General features: G+C 43.1%; 1 protein-coding gene across 10 annotated transcripts in view; it reads right to left on the reverse strand.

Moving 5' to 3' along the window:
* The window catches only part of LOC143022648 (uncharacterized), a 76,338-nt gene that overhangs the window by 19,197 nt on the left and 38,743 nt on the right, over positions 1-18,398 (reverse strand). For 8 of the 10 annotated variants that reach the window (XM_076180964.1, XM_076180963.1, XM_076180960.1 and 5 more), the window contains one exon: positions 16,092-17,574. The exons of 1 other annotated variant lie outside the window; for it this stretch is intronic. In XM_076180964.1, the coding sequence (XP_076037079.1) occupies positions 16,648-17,574 (927 nt within the window). In that variant the 3' untranslated portion in view covers positions 16,092-16,647. Of the gene's footprint in view, positions 1-5,550; positions 5,769-16,091; positions 17,575-18,398 lie in introns of those variants that run through there. One more of the 10 variants, XM_076180967.1, reaches the window with a different exon arrangement.

Genomic DNA, 18,398 nt, shown 5'->3' on the forward strand with positions numbered 1-18,398 from the left:
ATGTTTTTTGGGCTTTTATGGATCTGGAAAAGGCTTATGATAGGGTAGACACAAAGGCACTGTGGGAGGTTATGCAGATATATGGGATAGGAGGAAAGCTTCTGGGAGCTGTCAAGAGTTTTTATGAGAGTAGGAAAGCTTGTGTCAGGATTGGAAATGGAGAGAGTGAGTGGTTCGAGGTAAAGGAGGGACTTTGTCAAGGATGCGTTATGTTGCCCTGGCTGTTCAACTTATAAATGGATGGGGTGGTGCAAGAGGTACATGCAAGGGTAGTGGGTCAGGGATTGGAGATGGTTAAAGAAAATGGAGAAAAGTGGGAGGTGAGCCAGCTGTTGTTTCTGGACGACACTGCGCTTGTGGCCGGATCGGAGGAGGGACTGAGGAAGTTGGTGGCAGAGTTTGGGAGAGTATGTGATAGATGAAAGCTAAAGATAAATGTGGGTAAAAGTAAGAGTGATGAGATGTACAAGGGGTGAAAGTGGCAGTGGACTGGAAGTGAGCATTAAGGGAGAGAGACTGGAGGAAGTGGATAGTTTTAGATACTTGGGTGCAAATGTGGCAGGAAAAGGTGGAATGAAGGTGGAGGTAGAATGTAAATTGAGAGAAGCGAGTAAATGCCTTGGTGGATTAAAGAGTGTAATGAGGAATAGACATTTGGGAATGGATGCTAAGAGGAGACTGTATGAAGGAGTGATTGTGCCAACAGCACTCTATGGGGCAGAAACATGGAACATAAGAGAAGAAGAGAGAAGGAGTTTGAATGTGTTTGAGATGAGGTGTCTGAGAAGTATGATAGGGGTTACTAGGCTAGATGGAGTGAGAAATGAGGAGGTGAGGAGGAGAACAGGGTTGGAAAAGGAGCTGGGAGATAGGGTTGATGAAAGAGTATTAGGATGGTTTGGACACATGGAAAGAATGAGTGAAGAAAGACTAGTAAAAGAGGTATGGAAGGCAGATGTGGAGGGAGTGAACATGAGGGGACATCTTAGGATGAGGTGGATGGATGGGGTGAAGGGGGCTTTGGGGAAGAGGGGAATGTCTGTTGAGGAAGGACGGGAAAGGACAGAAGACAGGGGTGAATGGAGAATGGTTGTATATGGATGATGTTGTGATTGCATGAGGTGGAATGGAAAGAGGGATGGGGGGTGAGGTAGTATGTGTGAGCAAAATTTGACACAGCTCGAAGGGATTTCTTCCCGTCCTCTCCTTTTATGCAATGGGGGGACGGAGAGGGGGGGTCGCCGATTTTATAAAGCGGCCTTGCTGTGGATGTGCTGTGTCTTGCGACACTGCTTCTGACCCAGGGCAGTGGACAAGGTGCAGGGATGACCCATCATCCAGGAGATGCTAAGATAAGAGAGAGGGTGGAGGGGTGTGGGGTGTATTCAGAGATGGAATGGGTGGAAATGATTTTATGCCTTTTTCTTTTTGGCTACCTCCCTTGTAAGGGGGAAAAAGCCTTGGTATATGTATGCATGTATGCGATTATTATAACGCAACATCACACGTCGGGCAGCTAATGCTGCCAGACGTGTGATGTGCCCCGGAGTGAAGAGGTTAAAAGACCCAAACCTTAAGGTACTGGTTGGAAAACTCCTAGACCTCTTATGCCTTTACTTTTTTTAGGAATGTCCCCTTTGGGGCAACAGGTAGCAGGACTCCTAATCCCATCGCCTGTCCCATTTTTGTCGCCTTTTATGACTCAAGTGGAAAGACTTGGTGGTAGCATTCTTTTCCCCCACCACAGGGTAGGCAAAAAAAGGAAATGAATATTCAGAGAAATGGTACAGGACAGTAACAAGGGGTTGGGGGACAGCATAATGGAGGGACAGTTGTAGTATAAAAGTGTCATTTCTCTATGAACAGTGTTTTCCTTCATCACAGACAAAATGATGTGTGGCTCTGGTCCATAGGAGCACCCCATATAGATCCTAAAGTATCAACTGCATGCTACTTTGTCACAATAACATGCAGCCAATACCCCATATGCAAACATTGTACCAATATATAAAGGAGGAAACAAAGAAAACCCTACAAACTTCAGACCAGTACCCCTTACATGCACAGTAGCAAAAATATGTGAAAAGGTTATCAGGAATAAATGGATCAAACACTTGGAGGAGAATAAAGTACTAAACTCTAAACAATTTGGCTTTAGAAGTGGAAGATCGGGTACCACAAACTTAATTTGTTTTTACATACATACATATACCAAGGCTTTTCCCCCCTTATATGGGAGGTAGCCAAAAAGAAAAAAGCATAAAATCATTCCCACCCATTCCATCCCTAAATACACTCCACTCCCCTCCACCCTCATTCTTATCTTAGCACCTCCCGGATGATGGGTCATACCTGCACCCTGTCCACTGCCCTGGGTCAGAGGCAGTGTCGCAAGGCACAGCACATCCACAGCAAGGCTGCTTCATTAAATCGGCAACCCCCTCTCCGTCCCCCCATGCAGAAAAGGAGAAGACGGGGAGAAATCCCTTCGGGCTGCGTCAAATTTTGCTCACACATACTACCTCACCCCCCATCCCCCCGCCCATTCCACCTCATGCATCACAACATCATCCATATACAACCATTCTCCATTCACCCGTCTTCTGTCCTTTCCCATCGTTCCTCAAAAGACATTCCCCTCTTCCCCAAAGCCCCCTTAACCCCATCCATTCATCTCATCCTTAGACGTCCCCTCATGTTCACTCCCTCCACATCTGCCTTCCATACCTCTTTTACTAGTCTTTCTTCACTCATTCTTTCCATGTGTCCAAACCATCCAAATACTCTTTCATCAACTCTATCTCCCAACTCCCTTTCCACCCCTGTTCTCCTCCTCACCTCCTCATTTCTCACTCTATCTAGCCTAGTAACCCCTATCATACTTCTCAGACACCTCATCTCCAACACATTCAAACTTCTTCTCTCTTCCTCTCTTATGTTCCATGTTTCTGCCCAATACAGTGCTGTTGGCACAATCACTCCTTCATACAGTCTCCTCTTAGCATCCATTCTCAAATGTCTATTCCTCATTACACTTTTTAATCAACCAAGGCATTTACTCGCTTCTCTCAATTTACATTCTACCTCCACCTCCACTCCACCTTTTCCTGCCACATTTGCACCCAAGTATCTAAAACTATCCACTTCCTCCAGTCACTCTCCCTTAATGCTCATTTCCAGTCTGCTGCCACTTTCACCCCTCGTACATCTCATCACCTTATTTTTACCCACATTCATCTTCAGCTTTCATCTTTCACACACTCTCCCAAACTCTGCCACCAACTTCCTCAATGCCTCCTCCAATCCTGCACAAGTGCAGTGTCGTTTGCAAACAACAGCTGGCTCACCTCCCAATTTTCTCCATTTTCTTTAACCATCTCCAATCCCTGACCCTCCACCCTTGCATTTACCTCTCGCACTACCCCATCCATGTATAAGTTGAACAACTAGGGAGACATAACGCATCCTTGATGAAGTCCCACCTTTACCTCGAACCACTCACTCTCTCCATTTCTAATCATGACACATGCTCTACTACTCTCATAAAAACTATTGACAGCTCCTAGAAATAATACAAGAGATGGCTGGGCAGATTGCGCCGTCTTGGACTTGCAGAAGGCCTTTGACAAAGTACTACAGTACATAGAAAGCTAATAAGAAAAATTGAAATAATGGGAGGAATACAAGGTAAGCTACTGGAATGGATGAAAGATTTTTTGAGTGGGAGAAAAATGAGTGGTACTTAGAGACAAGAACTAAAACTGGGAAGATATGATAAGTGGCATCCCACAGGGTTCTGTGTTGGCTCCTTTAATGTTTGCCATATATATAAATTATATGGATGAGGGACTGAAGTGTTACATGAACTTCTTTACTGATGATGCCAAATTACTTAAGAAAGTAAGCACAGAAGAAGATTGCAGAATGCTTCACGAAGACCTAGACAAAATATGGAAATGGAATCAGAGGTGTGAAGTGAACTTTAACATTAAGAAATGCAGTATAATGGAATTTGGAAAAAGCAAAAATAGAATATCAGGTCAATACAAAATTGGTACCAAGGAAGTCAAAAAAGTCGACTTAGAAAAGGACCTATGAGTAATTACCTCAAGTGACTTCACACCTGATAAACATGTCAATAAACTAGTTGGAGAGACTTTTAACTTATTAAGATCAATGTAAGTGGCCTTCGACTACATGGATAAAGAAATGGTAAAGAAAATAATTAATTACATTGATAAGACCTAAATTGGAGTATGGGCACCTCGTACAAAAAACAAAGAAATTAGAAAGAATTTAAAGAGTAGTGACAAAAATGGCACCTACACTCTCAAATTTGACATATGAACAAAGATTAGATAAATTACATCTATCAACAGAATTATAAAAGGGATGAAAGTTCTTGATAGAGATGACTTATTCAAATGGGACAGAAGAGAAACAAGAGGACACGAGAAGAAGCTAAAGAAGGACAGTTACAGAAGAGATTTGAAAAAGAATAGCTTCCCACAGTGATTGATGTCTGGAACAAACTAAACAGGGAAATAGCGAGTGTCGAAAGTATACAAGATTTTAAGAACAAACTGGATGTGGAGAGATACAAAAATGGGTCACTATGAGCATAGCTCTCACCCCTTAAAATACAAATAGGTAAATACATGCCTGTACATGTGCACACTCATAGAAACATATGCATGTGTGCCCATGTGTTTATTTGCATGCATGCACATATGCAAATGCCACACACAAGAACACCTCACAGATTACATAAAGCAACGACAAAGATGGCCCCAACACTTTCAAAATTGACATACAAACAAAATTGTCCAAACTAGAACTACAAACCCTGAAACAAAGAAGATATAAAGGAGATCTGTTGGCCATTTACAGAATCATGAAAGGCATGGAAGTCCTTGACAGAGAAGACTTATTAAAGTAGGATAAAAGAAAAACAAGGACATGAAATGAAACTCAAAAAGGAGTTATAGAAGAGATCTGACAAAAAAAGAGAAAAAGTTTTCCACAGAGTGGTGGATGTCTGGAACAAATTAGACAAAACAATAGTGTGTGCAAACACCATACAAGAATAAGAACAAAGTAGATGTTGAGAGATACAAAGATGGGTCACTACAAGCATAATTTCCCTTCCTGTATAATACAACTAGGTAAATATATGCAACCTGTGAGTTGGACATGTCCATGTATCACATGCAGGCAAGCAGGTACTCACAACTCGCAAATGATATGTCTGTGTGTGTATGCATGAATACACATTAACACACATATGAGCTCACTATATGTAAGTCATGGACATGCAAACACACATGCAAACTGTGGGTGTGTGAGTGTGCTCAGGTGAAACACACATACTAACAATCTGCGAGTCAGATGTGCACATTTGAAGGGATGCATGTGCACAATGAATGCATACACACATGCAATCTGTGGGAACCTGTGCATGTTTGATATGTGCATGGAAATGGTGTACGAAGACCCTTTCTAGAAAAGGGAACTGACGACAACTTACAACACAGATCTGATCACACTCACCATCATTATCCGGTCTAAATGTCCTCGGTGGTAAGAATCTAGGACATTGCGCCACTGATGCATTGAGTTAAGGAGCCCATCTTCAGACACCAATTTTTCAATGTCAAGGAACATGAAGCCATCAATACCAAGACTAAGCCACTGGTGAAGAAGGGCAGGAACCACCTCCAGCTTGGCAGCTCCTTCCCTCTTTGTATGTAATGATACATCTACATTTTCTGAAATAAGATCAAGATTTGTTTTTAATATCAACTTTCCTTCAATAAATTAATATCTAAAAATATTTGAGCAAGAAAAGTGTATTGGCAGGCTTCAGCAAGAAATTGGCACTTGATAAGTCATACTGGCAATAGATAATAAGGCTTTTGACAAGCAACAGACTAAAAAAAGGGAAACAGAAATCAACAAAAATTACAAAAGCATTTTAGAATGGCTATATATCAGGATACTCCAAACACTAATACTCGCACTGCAGACAGGCATGAATAATAAATCAATTTATATATATATATATATATATATATATATATATATATATATATATATATATATACACATACATACCGTATATTTCCACATATAAGACGACCCTAAAATCCAAAAATTCACCCCTTAAAATGGGGGGTCGTCTTATACTACCATTATAAAAATCAGACCTTGAATTCTACATGAGATGACTTGGTAGGCTAGCCTGCCGATAACCACCGATACACAGGAAATGATTCACATTATGATAAGAACTGGTAATGATGATATGGTTTAACGTCACAAACTCCCCCCTATCGGGAGGCTAGGACGGTGCCCCTCACAGAGGGCTTTGTAGCGTGGAATTTAACGAACCATGCCCTTGGTTCAACTTCGCTGGTGGCAGGATTCAAACCGCCATCCCCTCGACCTTCGCCGCAAGTAACGACACCCTAACCCACTCAGCCAGCGAGCTGGTAATAAAGGTAATTAAACCATATTTACCTTATATATTATTGGCATATCTTTATAGTAAATGGCAATTGTTAATAAATTTGAGGAATAATTCTATATTAATGAAACTACAGTACTTTTAAGTACTCTATGTAAACACATTTAACACAGCTGAAAAAAATGTAAACATCGAGCACTGGTTGCGTTCATAGCAACCTTTTTCTTTTGATAACTTTTCAGTAATTTTTAAGACTGAAAATAAAAACTTTGGATTTCAGTACATAAAACGTTTATCAATAAAAAAAGTATATTACAGTAGTCGAACCAGGAGCGTAAACAAATCATTTTTGTTAGTTGACGTGTGTTCTCAGAAAATCATGATACATGATTTGCTTTATTTCATTTATTTTGAATTTATAAGGATACAGTAAGTAATTTATCTGGTATAAGGATACAGTTAAGTAATGAGAAAGAAAAGAGAAAAAGCGGAAAAAACAGCTGATAAACGTAATCAAAACAATTATTTTTGTACGGTAGGTTTGATACACTGATGCTTTTGTATTTTAACAGTCGTCTTATACTACCGATATGAGATAGATTCATAAAAATTTGCTCTAATTTTGTATCTCGTCTTATACAATGTCGTCTTACACACGGAAATATACGATACATACATACATATACCAAGGCTTTTTCCCCCTTATAAGGGAGGTAGCCAAAAAGGAAAAGGCATAAAATCATTCCCACCCATTCCATCCCTGAATACACTCCACACCCTCCCTCTTATCTTAGCACCTCCTGGATGACGGGTCATCCCTGCACCTTGTCCACTGCCCTGGGTCAGAAGCAGTGTCGCAAGACACAGCACATCCACAGCAAGGCCGCTTCATTAAATCGGCGACCCCCCCTCTCCGTCCCCCCATTGCATAAAAAGAGAAGACGGGGAGAAATCCCTTCGGGCTGCATCAAATTTTGCTCACACATACTACCTCACCCCCCATCCCCCCGCCCATTCCACCTCATGCATCACAACATCATCCATATACAACCATTCTCCATTCGCCCCTGTCTTCTGTCCTCTCCCATCCTTCCTCAACAGACATTCCCCTCTTCCCCAAAGCCCCCTTCACCCCATCCATCCACCTCATCCTAAGACGTCCCCTCATGTTCACTCCCTCCACATCTGCTTTCCATACCTCTTTTACTAGTCTTTCATACCTCTTTTACTAGTCTGTATGGGGCAGAAACATGGAACATAAGAGAGGAAAAGAAAAGGAGTTTGAATGTGTTTGAGATGAGGTGTCTGAGAAGTATGATGGGGGTTACTAGGCTAGATAGAGTGAGAAATGAGGAGGTGAGGAGGAGAACAGGGGTGGAAAGGGAGTTGGGAGATAGGGTTGATGAAAGAATATTGGGATGGTTTGGACACATGGATAGAATGAGTGAAGAAAGACTAGTATACATATATATATATATATATATATATATATATATATATATATATATATATATATATATATATATATATATTTATATACCAAGGGCTTTTTCTCCCTTATCAGAGAAGTAGCCAGGTCAAAAGGCATATACCCACTCCTACCCACTTCATTCCCACCCATTCAACACCCATCCACCACCTTTTCTTCCCTCTCATCTTAGCTCCTCATGGATGACAGGTCATCCCTGCATCCTGTCTACTGCCCTGGGTCAGAAGCAATGCAGCAAGACACAACACATTCACAGCAAGGATCCCTCACTTAATTGGCAACCCTCCAGCTCTGTCCCCTCTTGCAAAAAAAGAGAAGACAGGGAGAAACCCCTTCAGGCTGCGTCAAAATGTCGTTCATGCATAACCACTCTCTAACTCCCCACATCCTCCACCCCCTCTCTACTTTGCATCACAGTATCATCTGTACACAGCAATTCCCCATTCAACCCTATCTCCTGTTTTCTCCCTTCCTTGCTCAAAAGACATTTCCTTTTTGCTCAATGCCCCTTTTATCCTATCCATTTCATCGTTGGTCACCCCTCAAGTTCACTCCCTCCACCTCTGCCTTCCACACCTCTTTAATTAGTCTCTTTTCACTCATTCTTTCCATGGATGTGGAAAGAATGGAAATAAGAAAATAAATATATACACATTCCAAGGGCTCTTTCCCTCTTACCATGGAAATAGCTAAAGTCAAAAGGCATAAATCCACTCCCAACCATTTCATCTCCACCCATTCCACTCCCATCCACCACCACTCCCTCCCTTTCATTTTGGCTCTTCATGGATGATAGGTCATCCCTGCATCTCGTCCATCACCCTGGGTCTGAGGCAATGCAGCAAGACACAGCACATCTACAGCAAGGCCACTTCATGTAATCAATGATACCCCCTTCTCTGTCTCCTCATGCAGAAACATTGAAGATGGAGAGAAATCCCTTCAGACTGCATCAAAATATCATTAACACATACACACACTGACAGTCGAACAAATCGGATGTACCTGAGAACGGTCCACGAGCTAGCACTAATTCTAGCGATTCATCGACCAAAAAGTGGAGCTTTACCTAGTTGTAAACACACTAAAGGGGAGCAATGGTGAGTGGAACCATGATGTAGTAAAGTGCTTAAGAAAAAAAAAAAAAAAAAAAGACATACGCTGAGACAACCAAAAGAAGATTAGATATGAGTATGAAATGCCTTTGGCAGTGGTTAGAAAAAATAGAAGAAAGGGTAGTGAATGGTGGGATGAGGAAACAAAAAAGGTTGTAGAAGAGAAGAAGCGAGCTTTCACAGATTAGTTACAAAATAGGACGAGGGAGTCATATGAGAGGTACAAAGAAAAGAAAAGAGAAGTAAAGCAAAAGGTAAAGGTTGCAAAGAGGAGAGCTGATGTGAAATGGGGTAAGAGTTTGACAGAAAATTTTGAAAGTAATAAAAAAGATGTTTTGGAAAGAAATTAAGATAGGAAGAGGAGGTGAATCAAGTAGAGAAGAAAAGGTAAAAGGTGCAGATGGAGAGATGATAATGGAAGAGAAGGAAGTAAGGGGAAGATGGGCAGAATATTTTAGGGAGTTGCTTAATGTGAAGGAGGATAGGGAAGGAAAGATTGCTGCAGTGGGAAATGCAAAGAAAATGAGAGTGATGAATGAGGAGAATGGAGGAGAAATAAGGAAGGATGAAGTGAAGGCAGTTGTTAAGATGATGAAAGCAGGTAAGGCACCTGGTCTGGATGGATGCCATGCGGAATGTCTGAAAAAGGGAGGTACAGTGATGGTGGACTGGTTGGTGAGGTTATTTAATGTTTGTTGGAGAGAGGGTAGAGTGCCGGAGACTGGAGGAGTGCCCGTATAGTTCCTCTTTACAAGGGAAAAGGGGACAAGTGTGAATGTAGTAGTTTCAGAGGGATTAGCTTGTTGAGTGTAGTTGGGAAGGCTTATGGGAGGATCTTGGTTGATAGGATTAGGAGGAAGTGGATAGTTTTAGATACTTGGGTGCAAATGTGGCAGGGAAAGGTGGAGTGAAAGTGGAGGTAGAATGTAGATTGAGAGAAGCGAGTAAATGCCTTGGTGGATTAAAGAGTGTGATGAGGAATAGACATTTGGGAATGGATGCTAAGAGGAGACTATATGAAGGAGTGATTGTGCCAACAGCACTGTATGGGGCAGAAACATGGAACATAAGAGAAGAAGAGAGAAGGAGTTTGAATGTGTTTGAGATGAGGTGTCTGAGAAGTATGATGGGGGTTACTAGGCTAGATAGAGTGAGAAATGAGGAGGTGAGGAGGAGAACGGGGGTGTAAAGGGAGCTGGGAGATAGGGTTGATGAAAGAATATTAGGATGGTTTGGACACATGGAAAGAATGAGTGAAGAAAGACTAGTAAAAGAGGTGTGGAAGGCAGATGTGGAGGGAGTGAACATGAGGGGGCGTCTTAGGATGAGGTGGATGGATGGGGTGAAGGGGGCTTTGGGGAAGAGGGGAATGTCTGTTGAGGAAGGACGGGAGAGGACAGATGATAGGGGTGAATGGAGAGTGGTTGTATATGGATGATGTTGTGATTGCATGAGGTGGAATGGGCGGGTGGATGGGGGGTGAGGTAGTAGTATGTGTGAGCAAAATTTGACGCAGCCCGAAGGGATTTCTCCCCGTCCTCTCATTCTATGCAATGGGGGGACGGAGAGGAGGGGTCGCCGATTTAATGAAGCGGCCTTGCTGTGGATGTGCTGTGTCTTGCGACACTGCTTCTGACCCAAGGCAGTGGACAAGGCGCAGGGATGACCCGTCATTCAGGAGGTGCTAAGATATGAGGGAGGGTGGAGGGGTGTGGAGTGTATTCAGGGATGGAATGGGTGGGAATGATTTTATGCCTTTTTCTTTTTGGCTACCCCCCTTGTAAGGTGGAAAAAGCCTTGGTATATGTATGTATGTATGATAGTCCTAGATATGAAGACGAGTTATTCCATGGATTCAGGACAGGAAGAGCTATGGACCTCAAAAGCATACTAATAAACCAAGAAATATTTGAAATGAAAAGGGATATTGTTGAATGGAAAAGGGAACATAACCAATTATACAAAGAAGTAAGTGAATTGAGAAAGGAAAATGCACTATTAATTAGGGAAATGGAAGAAATGAAAAAGGAACTGGCTAAAGTAAAAAACTATAATGAAAAGATGAAAAATGATGACACAAATATAAATGAAACTTTGTTGAGGGAAGTTAATGAGAAGATACTAATAGAAGCAGGCAAAGTTGGTGAAAATATAGAAAAACCAAACATGATAGAAATTAAAAACCAAATGAAAGACAAAGAAAACCATAAAATACTATTTAAAGAAATAGTCAACGAACAAATGAATGAAAGTACAAAGGACACTGTGATAGAATTAATAAAGGAAAAAAGAGATTGGGTAAGACATACATACCTACATATACCAAAGGCTTTTTTCCCCCTTACACGGGGGGGTGGGGGGTGGCCAAAAAGAAAAAGGCATAGAAACCACTCCCACCCATTCCATCCCCTACATATTCCACTCCCCTCCACCCTTCTCCCTTCCTCTCATCTTGGCACCTCATGGATGACGGGTCATCCCTGCATCCTGTCCAATGCCATGGGTCAGAGGCAGTGTCGCAAGACCCAGCACATCCATAGCAAAGGCACTTCATTAATTCGGCGACCCCCCCCCCCTCTCCATCCCCTCATGCAGAAAAGGAGAAGACGGGGAGAAATCCCCTCAGGCTGCGTAAATTATTTCTCATACATACTTCCTCACTCTCCATCCCCCACCCACTCCCCCTTATGTATCACAGCATCATCCATACACAACCCTTCTCCATTCAACCCTATCTTCTGTCCTCTCATGTCCTTCCTCTCTTTTGTAATTCCCCTTTTACTCCATCCATCCATCTCATCCTAGGACCCCCCTCATATTCACTCCTTCCACACCTCTTTTACTAATCTTTCTTCATTCATTCTTTCCATGTGTCCAAACCATCCTAATACTCTTTCATCAACCCTATCTCCCAACTCCCTTTCCACCCCTGTTCTCCTCCTCATCTCCTCATTTCTCACTATTTAGCCTAGTAACTCCTATCATACTTCTCAGACATTTCATCTCAAACACATTCAAACTCCTTCTCTCTTCCTCTCTTATGTTCCATGTTTCTGTCCCATACAGTCCTGTCGGCACAATCACTCCTTTGTATAACCTCCTCTTAGCATCCATTCCCAAATGTCTACTTCTCATTACACTTTTTAATCCACCAAGGCATTTACTCGCTTCTCTCAATCTACATTCTACCTCCACCTCCACTCCTCCCTTTCGTGCCACATTTGCACCCAAGTATCCAAAACTATCCACTTCCCCCAGTCTCTCACCCTTAATGCTCACTTCCAGCCTGCTGTCATTCTCTTCCCTTTTACATTTCATCATCTTACTTTTGCCCACATTTATCTTCAGCTTCCTTCTTTCACACACCTTCTCATGCTCTGTCACTAACTTCCTCAATCCCTCTTCTGATCCTGCTACAAGTGCGGTGTCGTCAGTAAACAACTGGCTTATTTCCCTCGTTTCTCCATTTTCTTTAACCATCTCCAACCCCTGACCCACCACCCTTGCATTCACCTCTCACACCACCCCCATCCATGTACAGATTGAACAGCCAGGGTGACATAACACATCCCTGACAAAGTCCCACCTTTACCTCAAACCATTCACTCCAAGGTTCCCACAGAAAATTGAAAACTAAATTCCAGGACTTTTCCAGGATATTCCAGGATAAAAATCATCAAATTTCCAGGACTTTGAGCGGAATATCTGAAACAATTTTCAAATACAAACTGATCTTTCTGGCCTCCTCCACCCCTTACAGCCAGCCGATTCCACCCACTTTATTACACTATGCAGTCTTCCTCTGTTAGATTACAATATATATATATATATATATATATATATATATATATATATATATATATATATATCAGAGTATCAGGTATAATTCATTCTTTGCTCTTTCTTGAAAATAGTCACTCCATTGATTTCAGTTTCTGCTTGAGGTCTTGTAGTTTCTTTTCCAGTTTGAGATTTTCATCCGCCTTCTCAGAAACTTTCAGTCTGAAAGCATTGGACTTAGCCAGCAAAGTGAAGTCATGTTCTGTTTCTGCCTTCTTTGCCAGCTGGTCTGCTTCCTTGGTCATTGACTCCATACTATCTTTCAAGAGCTTCCTCTTTTTCTCTGCTGACTGGATATCCTCTTGTAGTGCCTTTCTCTTTGAGGATTTCTCATTATCTGTCTGTGACTTCTTCTGATCCGCGAGGTACTGTTGGTATCTCATCCTTGATGCCCTGACATGCCTTTTCAGTCTGGGAGTGAAGGGTAACTCAGTGAAGTGCTGGCCCGTGGCTTGGATACTGTCATAGACTGTACGAAGAGTTACAATAGTCTTCTCCTGCATGTTCTGAACCAGGAGGTCCTTGTTCACAGAATAACCCCTTTCTACTGATGCCTGACCATGGGAGACTGTGAGAAGCATCTTGAAAACAGACCAGAGCTTGCTGTACTTGTGGTCTTTAAAGTACTGGCCCAGAAATATGTCCAGCCTCTCACTATCTGGGGTGAAGTTCTTGAAATCTGCTGCATGTTCCTGCCTCATCTCACTGCCAAACGCCTTGTACTGAGCAAGGAGCTCATCGCACTCTTCCCCGGACAGCCTGTTGGCATTCAGAAGCATCTGGAGGATTTTCTGGAACTTCGTCGCCGCATCTGTAGAAGGAGCAACTAGTTTATCTGGAGCCAGTGCAGAGAGATATCGAACCAGGGACAGTTTCAAGGGACTCTTGTCCAACATCTTGGATGTGAGCTCTGATAGCAGTGTCACACACTCATTCTTGAATGCCAGGACCTTCAAATCACTGACCAGTTTCTTCTCAGCAGCTTTCTTCACAGACTCTCGAGCAGCAAATCCCAGATCTACAAGTTTTGGCAGCATCTGCTTCTTCTGGTCCTTGGGGTCCAGGTTGGCCAGTTTTTGCATGGTGTCTGCTTTGTCCAGAACTTCTTTTTTGATGAAACGTCCCATGAGCGCAACAACCACTTCCTTTAGCTTCTGTCCCAAGAACGGTGCCATGGGTGCATCTGTTTGAAACCTCTGAAGGAATGGCTGGAGTTGTTTAGCTACATAGATGAAGAATTGTAGCTTTGCGACAGAGAGTGGGTCCTCACAGGCAGCTTTCACTGATGCAAATGAGGCAGTGCTAGGGGCCTTCTTGGGGTCTTTGAAGGATGCCACATTTTTCTCCACGTTGGGCCACATCTGCAACGCATGCTCTGCAACCTTTGCATCCTCAACCCATCTGTGCTGGCAAAATTGCAATGGGTACAGCTTGCTCCCTGTGATAGTGGTGAAATCCTCTCTTCTTGCGGGGGTATCATGGAAGAGCTGCCACAGAGACCTTAGCAGGTTTCCAATCTTCCATCCAGTCTCGTTGGCCCCTTTCTGCAAGCTTCCGTGGACAGTGTGGAGTTCACAGCTTCCGATGTTCAGAAGTTCTGGGAGATCCTGTGTTTTGCGCTCCTGTTGCAGGTCATTGAAAAATTTCCAATTGACGTTAGGTCCATCCATTGACACCTGAAGCAGACGCTTGGGATCTAGTTGTTGTGTCCCTTCCTTGAAGTTGTTGAGTAGGTCGCTTGCTCGAGCATGCCCCAAGAACTGTGACCCAAAGTACCTTACACTGACCTGACCAGAATCATTGTCCCAGTAACGGACTATGAAGTCCATTTGTTCATTCTGTGAAACAGGGTTCATGCACTCATCAAAGGATATGGTATAGCACTCCGCACTTCTGACTTTCTCCACTAGCAGATCATGGAAATATGGAGACAGGCCAAAACAAACTAGATAAGCACACTTTGTAGCACCACATGAGAAAGTTTTAGCAATTTGGCTGTCCGGAAACATTCTTGGGAACAACATGCCCACATCAGATGATGAATTGAATGAGTAGTTGCTCATAACAAGCTTCAGAGCCCAGAGAACCTCTGCGTGGAGGGCAGCATCTGACACAGCAGCTGCAACCTCTGATCTTTGTGGAGCTGTACTTGTACTAGCAACTGGTGCACTGGAGGTGACATTGGCTGCAGCATTATCTGCCTTTTCGTCTTGCTTCTTTCCAAAGAAGTTGCGGATTGCTGATGGGTTTTGCCTTGACTGGCTGATCCTGTTATGAAAGTTGCTTTTCATGTGACTTCTCAGAGCGGAAACTCCTATGTTTGCTATGTCAGACACTGCACACTGTAGAATATTGAGCACAACCAACATCCATGCAACACTGAATTCAAGGACTTTCAATGACTTTTTTAGCTGGTAGTCCTAATTCCAGGACCACTTGATTTTTGGCAGAATTTCAGGACTTTTCCATGACTTTCCAGAATCACTTTTTTTCCAGGACTTTCCAGAATTTTCAAGGACCGTGGGAACCCTGATACATATACCAAGGCTTTTTTCCCCCTTACCAGGGGGGTAGCCAAAAAGGACAAGGCACAAAAACATTCCCACCCTTTTCATCCCCAAAAACACTCCACACCCCTCCACCCTCCCTCCCATCTTAGCACCTCCTAGATGACGGGTCATCCCTGCACCCTGTCCACTGCCCTGGGTCAGAAGCAGTGTCACAGGACACAGCACATCCACAGCAAGGCTGCTTCATTAAATCGGTGACCCCCCCTTTCCGTCCCCCCATATAATGGAGAGGACGGGGAGAAATCCCTTCGGGCTGCGTCAAGTAATAATAATAATAATAACAATAACAATAATAATAATGATGTAGTCCAGGCAATATAGCACATTTTAGGGCCCAACTTGGAACAAATTGCAAGAGAATTGTTTTCACCACAGGGCATGCCTGCCCATGAGGTGTCTAGAACATCACACTAAAAGTCCTAAGAAATCCACGTTGAGGAAATATGTCTAATTTGCATAAATCCAATATGGCCGCCAATTTTCGATAATTTGCCATATCTCCGCATTTAGATGTAATAATTGAGTCATCTAAAGTGCTAAAATGGGGTTTTTGAACACAAGAATTCACGTGGAATAGGTTACAATTTTATTGGATAAAGAATTTATAGCCAAAAATCCAATATGCTGGAAAGAATGTCTATTTTTAAAATGTATTTGCTCAACATTTTATATTTTCGGTGCATTTTTTAACCTAGGGCCTACTGAAATGTAGGAAAACATGATTGTAGCCAGAGATAAGTTTATTATCATACTCATGAACAACAGTAAGCCTATGTTTCAACAACAGATCATCAACATTAATTTCAAGAGTGTCAATTCCAGTTGTGCCACTTTGCGGTATCCGGCTTAAGCGTCGTCGTCTACATTATCTGATCAATCTGGCACCTGTGAGTTAGAACAACTTGTACCACGACATTCTCTACACACGGCAGTGCAATGGAGACCATATATTTGGCATGTGCACCTCCTTGTTTTGCAGTTTTTCTTGCAGCTACAACAGATGACATCCAGTGTCTCCAGTGGTGCTGCGGGCTGATCTGTCTGTATAGGCATGTACCTTCTGTCCACAATGTGCCATCCCCAATCTTGTGGCTTCATGTTGACACATGTTCCTTTCCACTCCATTACCTGGTAATAGACACGGAGGCTATGGAATCTTGCAGCTGCTCATGTTTGTGGTTCCACGGAAGATGTGCTCTTGGAAATCTTGTCACAGAACCGCTTGTATCTTAAGCTGTCCAGTCCTTCCTCTCTGGTACCACCGTACAGTGATACCAGAGCTTTCTCTCCTGCAGCAGTTATGTCCTCCAGTGTTTGCTCTGATTTGTGGAACATCTCTGATTGCTCACGAAACAGGGAATCAGTCTTCACCTTCTTCACTGCCAAACCTTTTCCCAATCCAAACGGGCGACTAGTGGTATCGCAGCCAAGAATAGCATGGACAAAGAGCAGATGGTCGCAAATCTGAGGACCCAGCAACTCTTTCGACTGCTTTATGCACCATACCCTTCTCGATTTGGTGGCTTGCTTTGACTCTGATACCAGAAACAGTTCGTTTGCGGTCATATCAGCGTGATACAACAGTAGGACCAACAAATCTGTGTCGTCACCAATGAGAACCGTATCTCTTGTTCTGGCAAAGGCAAGGGCTGTTTGAACAATGAGGACATCAGCATCATGATTTGCGTGTTCTGTGCTGCATCCAGCCCTTTCTAGTTTGTCGCTGAGAAAATGTATGAAGCGCTGTTTGTTTGTCTTGTTGTTCAGGAAGTCCTCCTTCTTGGATTGGATGATCATATCACCACCAAAGTTTACGGTCAAACTAGAGCAGGTTCCTGTTCTTCTTTGTTGTGTGGCATCTTTAGTTGTGGGTTCATCTCTGTAGCCATCAAAAACAATGACAGCAGCTCCATATTTCTGTGTCACATATCTGACATAAATCTGACACACACTATCATATGTGGAACCTCTTGGCCAGGGAATCCGATGGAGTAGCGCGCCGCCATCAAGGACATATTGGACTTGGTCTCCACTCGGCTCACGTTGTTCATCTATAGACTTCCACAGAACATCAGCAAGGACTGCCTTATTGGCCTGCGATGGAAGGGATGACGAGTCAAATAAGGCAGGAGGGTGGCTACAGAGTTTGAACTTAAATAACGTTGACAAGTCTTCGCACCGTTCACCTACAATTACCAGTCGCTGGAACACCAATTGTGGATCCACTACTACAGATTCCCCTCTGACTTTGACAGTTGATCTGGATGCAAGTGTCATTGCTTCATCGGCTTTTCGGAAGGTGAATTCTTCCACAGATTATTTCCCTGCCATGCTCACAAGAATCTTGTCTCCAATTTCTTTTGCTTGGTCAACATTGACTCCGTCCTGAGCGGCCATGCCATTAGCAATGTTGTGAAGTGAGGTATTCTCCTTGAATGGACCCTTTCCTTCAGATAGCTGATAAGATCGAGGGTGTCCTTGACATCTCTGGCCTGTCTAGCCTTCGAAATATCTTTGTGCTGGTTGCTGGTTTCGTAGGAGACCCCGCTGAACTTCTGCATTGCATCGTTGATGTTTGCGCATGCTGGCATGGATAGGACCCACAGTAAGCGCCGAGTCTCTGTCATCCCTTTTCCTCGAGTTAGGCCCCCCATGCGTCTTTATACTTCTCATCAAAACCTGTTCGATGATCAGATCTGTGGAGAGCCCTGCCCAGTATTTATCACTGCGCTGCACAATGTGGTATCCCTCTTGGAACTTCTTATACACATCCAGATGCGTATTTGGTAGTTTGGTCATCATTTGCAGGTATACATATGCAGACTTTGTATACTGTCGGTCGGTGTCAGGAAGCGGCAAGGTAGGGAAGCATATCGTGCACACATTGGAGGAGTAAGCTCCAGTTCCCTGTTCTTTCA

This window comes from Oratosquilla oratoria, unplaced genomic scaffold, assembly GCF_046742065.1.
Source record: "Oratosquilla oratoria isolate Oo_2021 unplaced genomic scaffold, ASM4674206v1 SCAFFOLD132, whole genome shotgun sequence".
NCBI lineage: Eukaryota > Metazoa > Arthropoda > Malacostraca > Stomatopoda > Squillidae > Oratosquilla > Oratosquilla oratoria.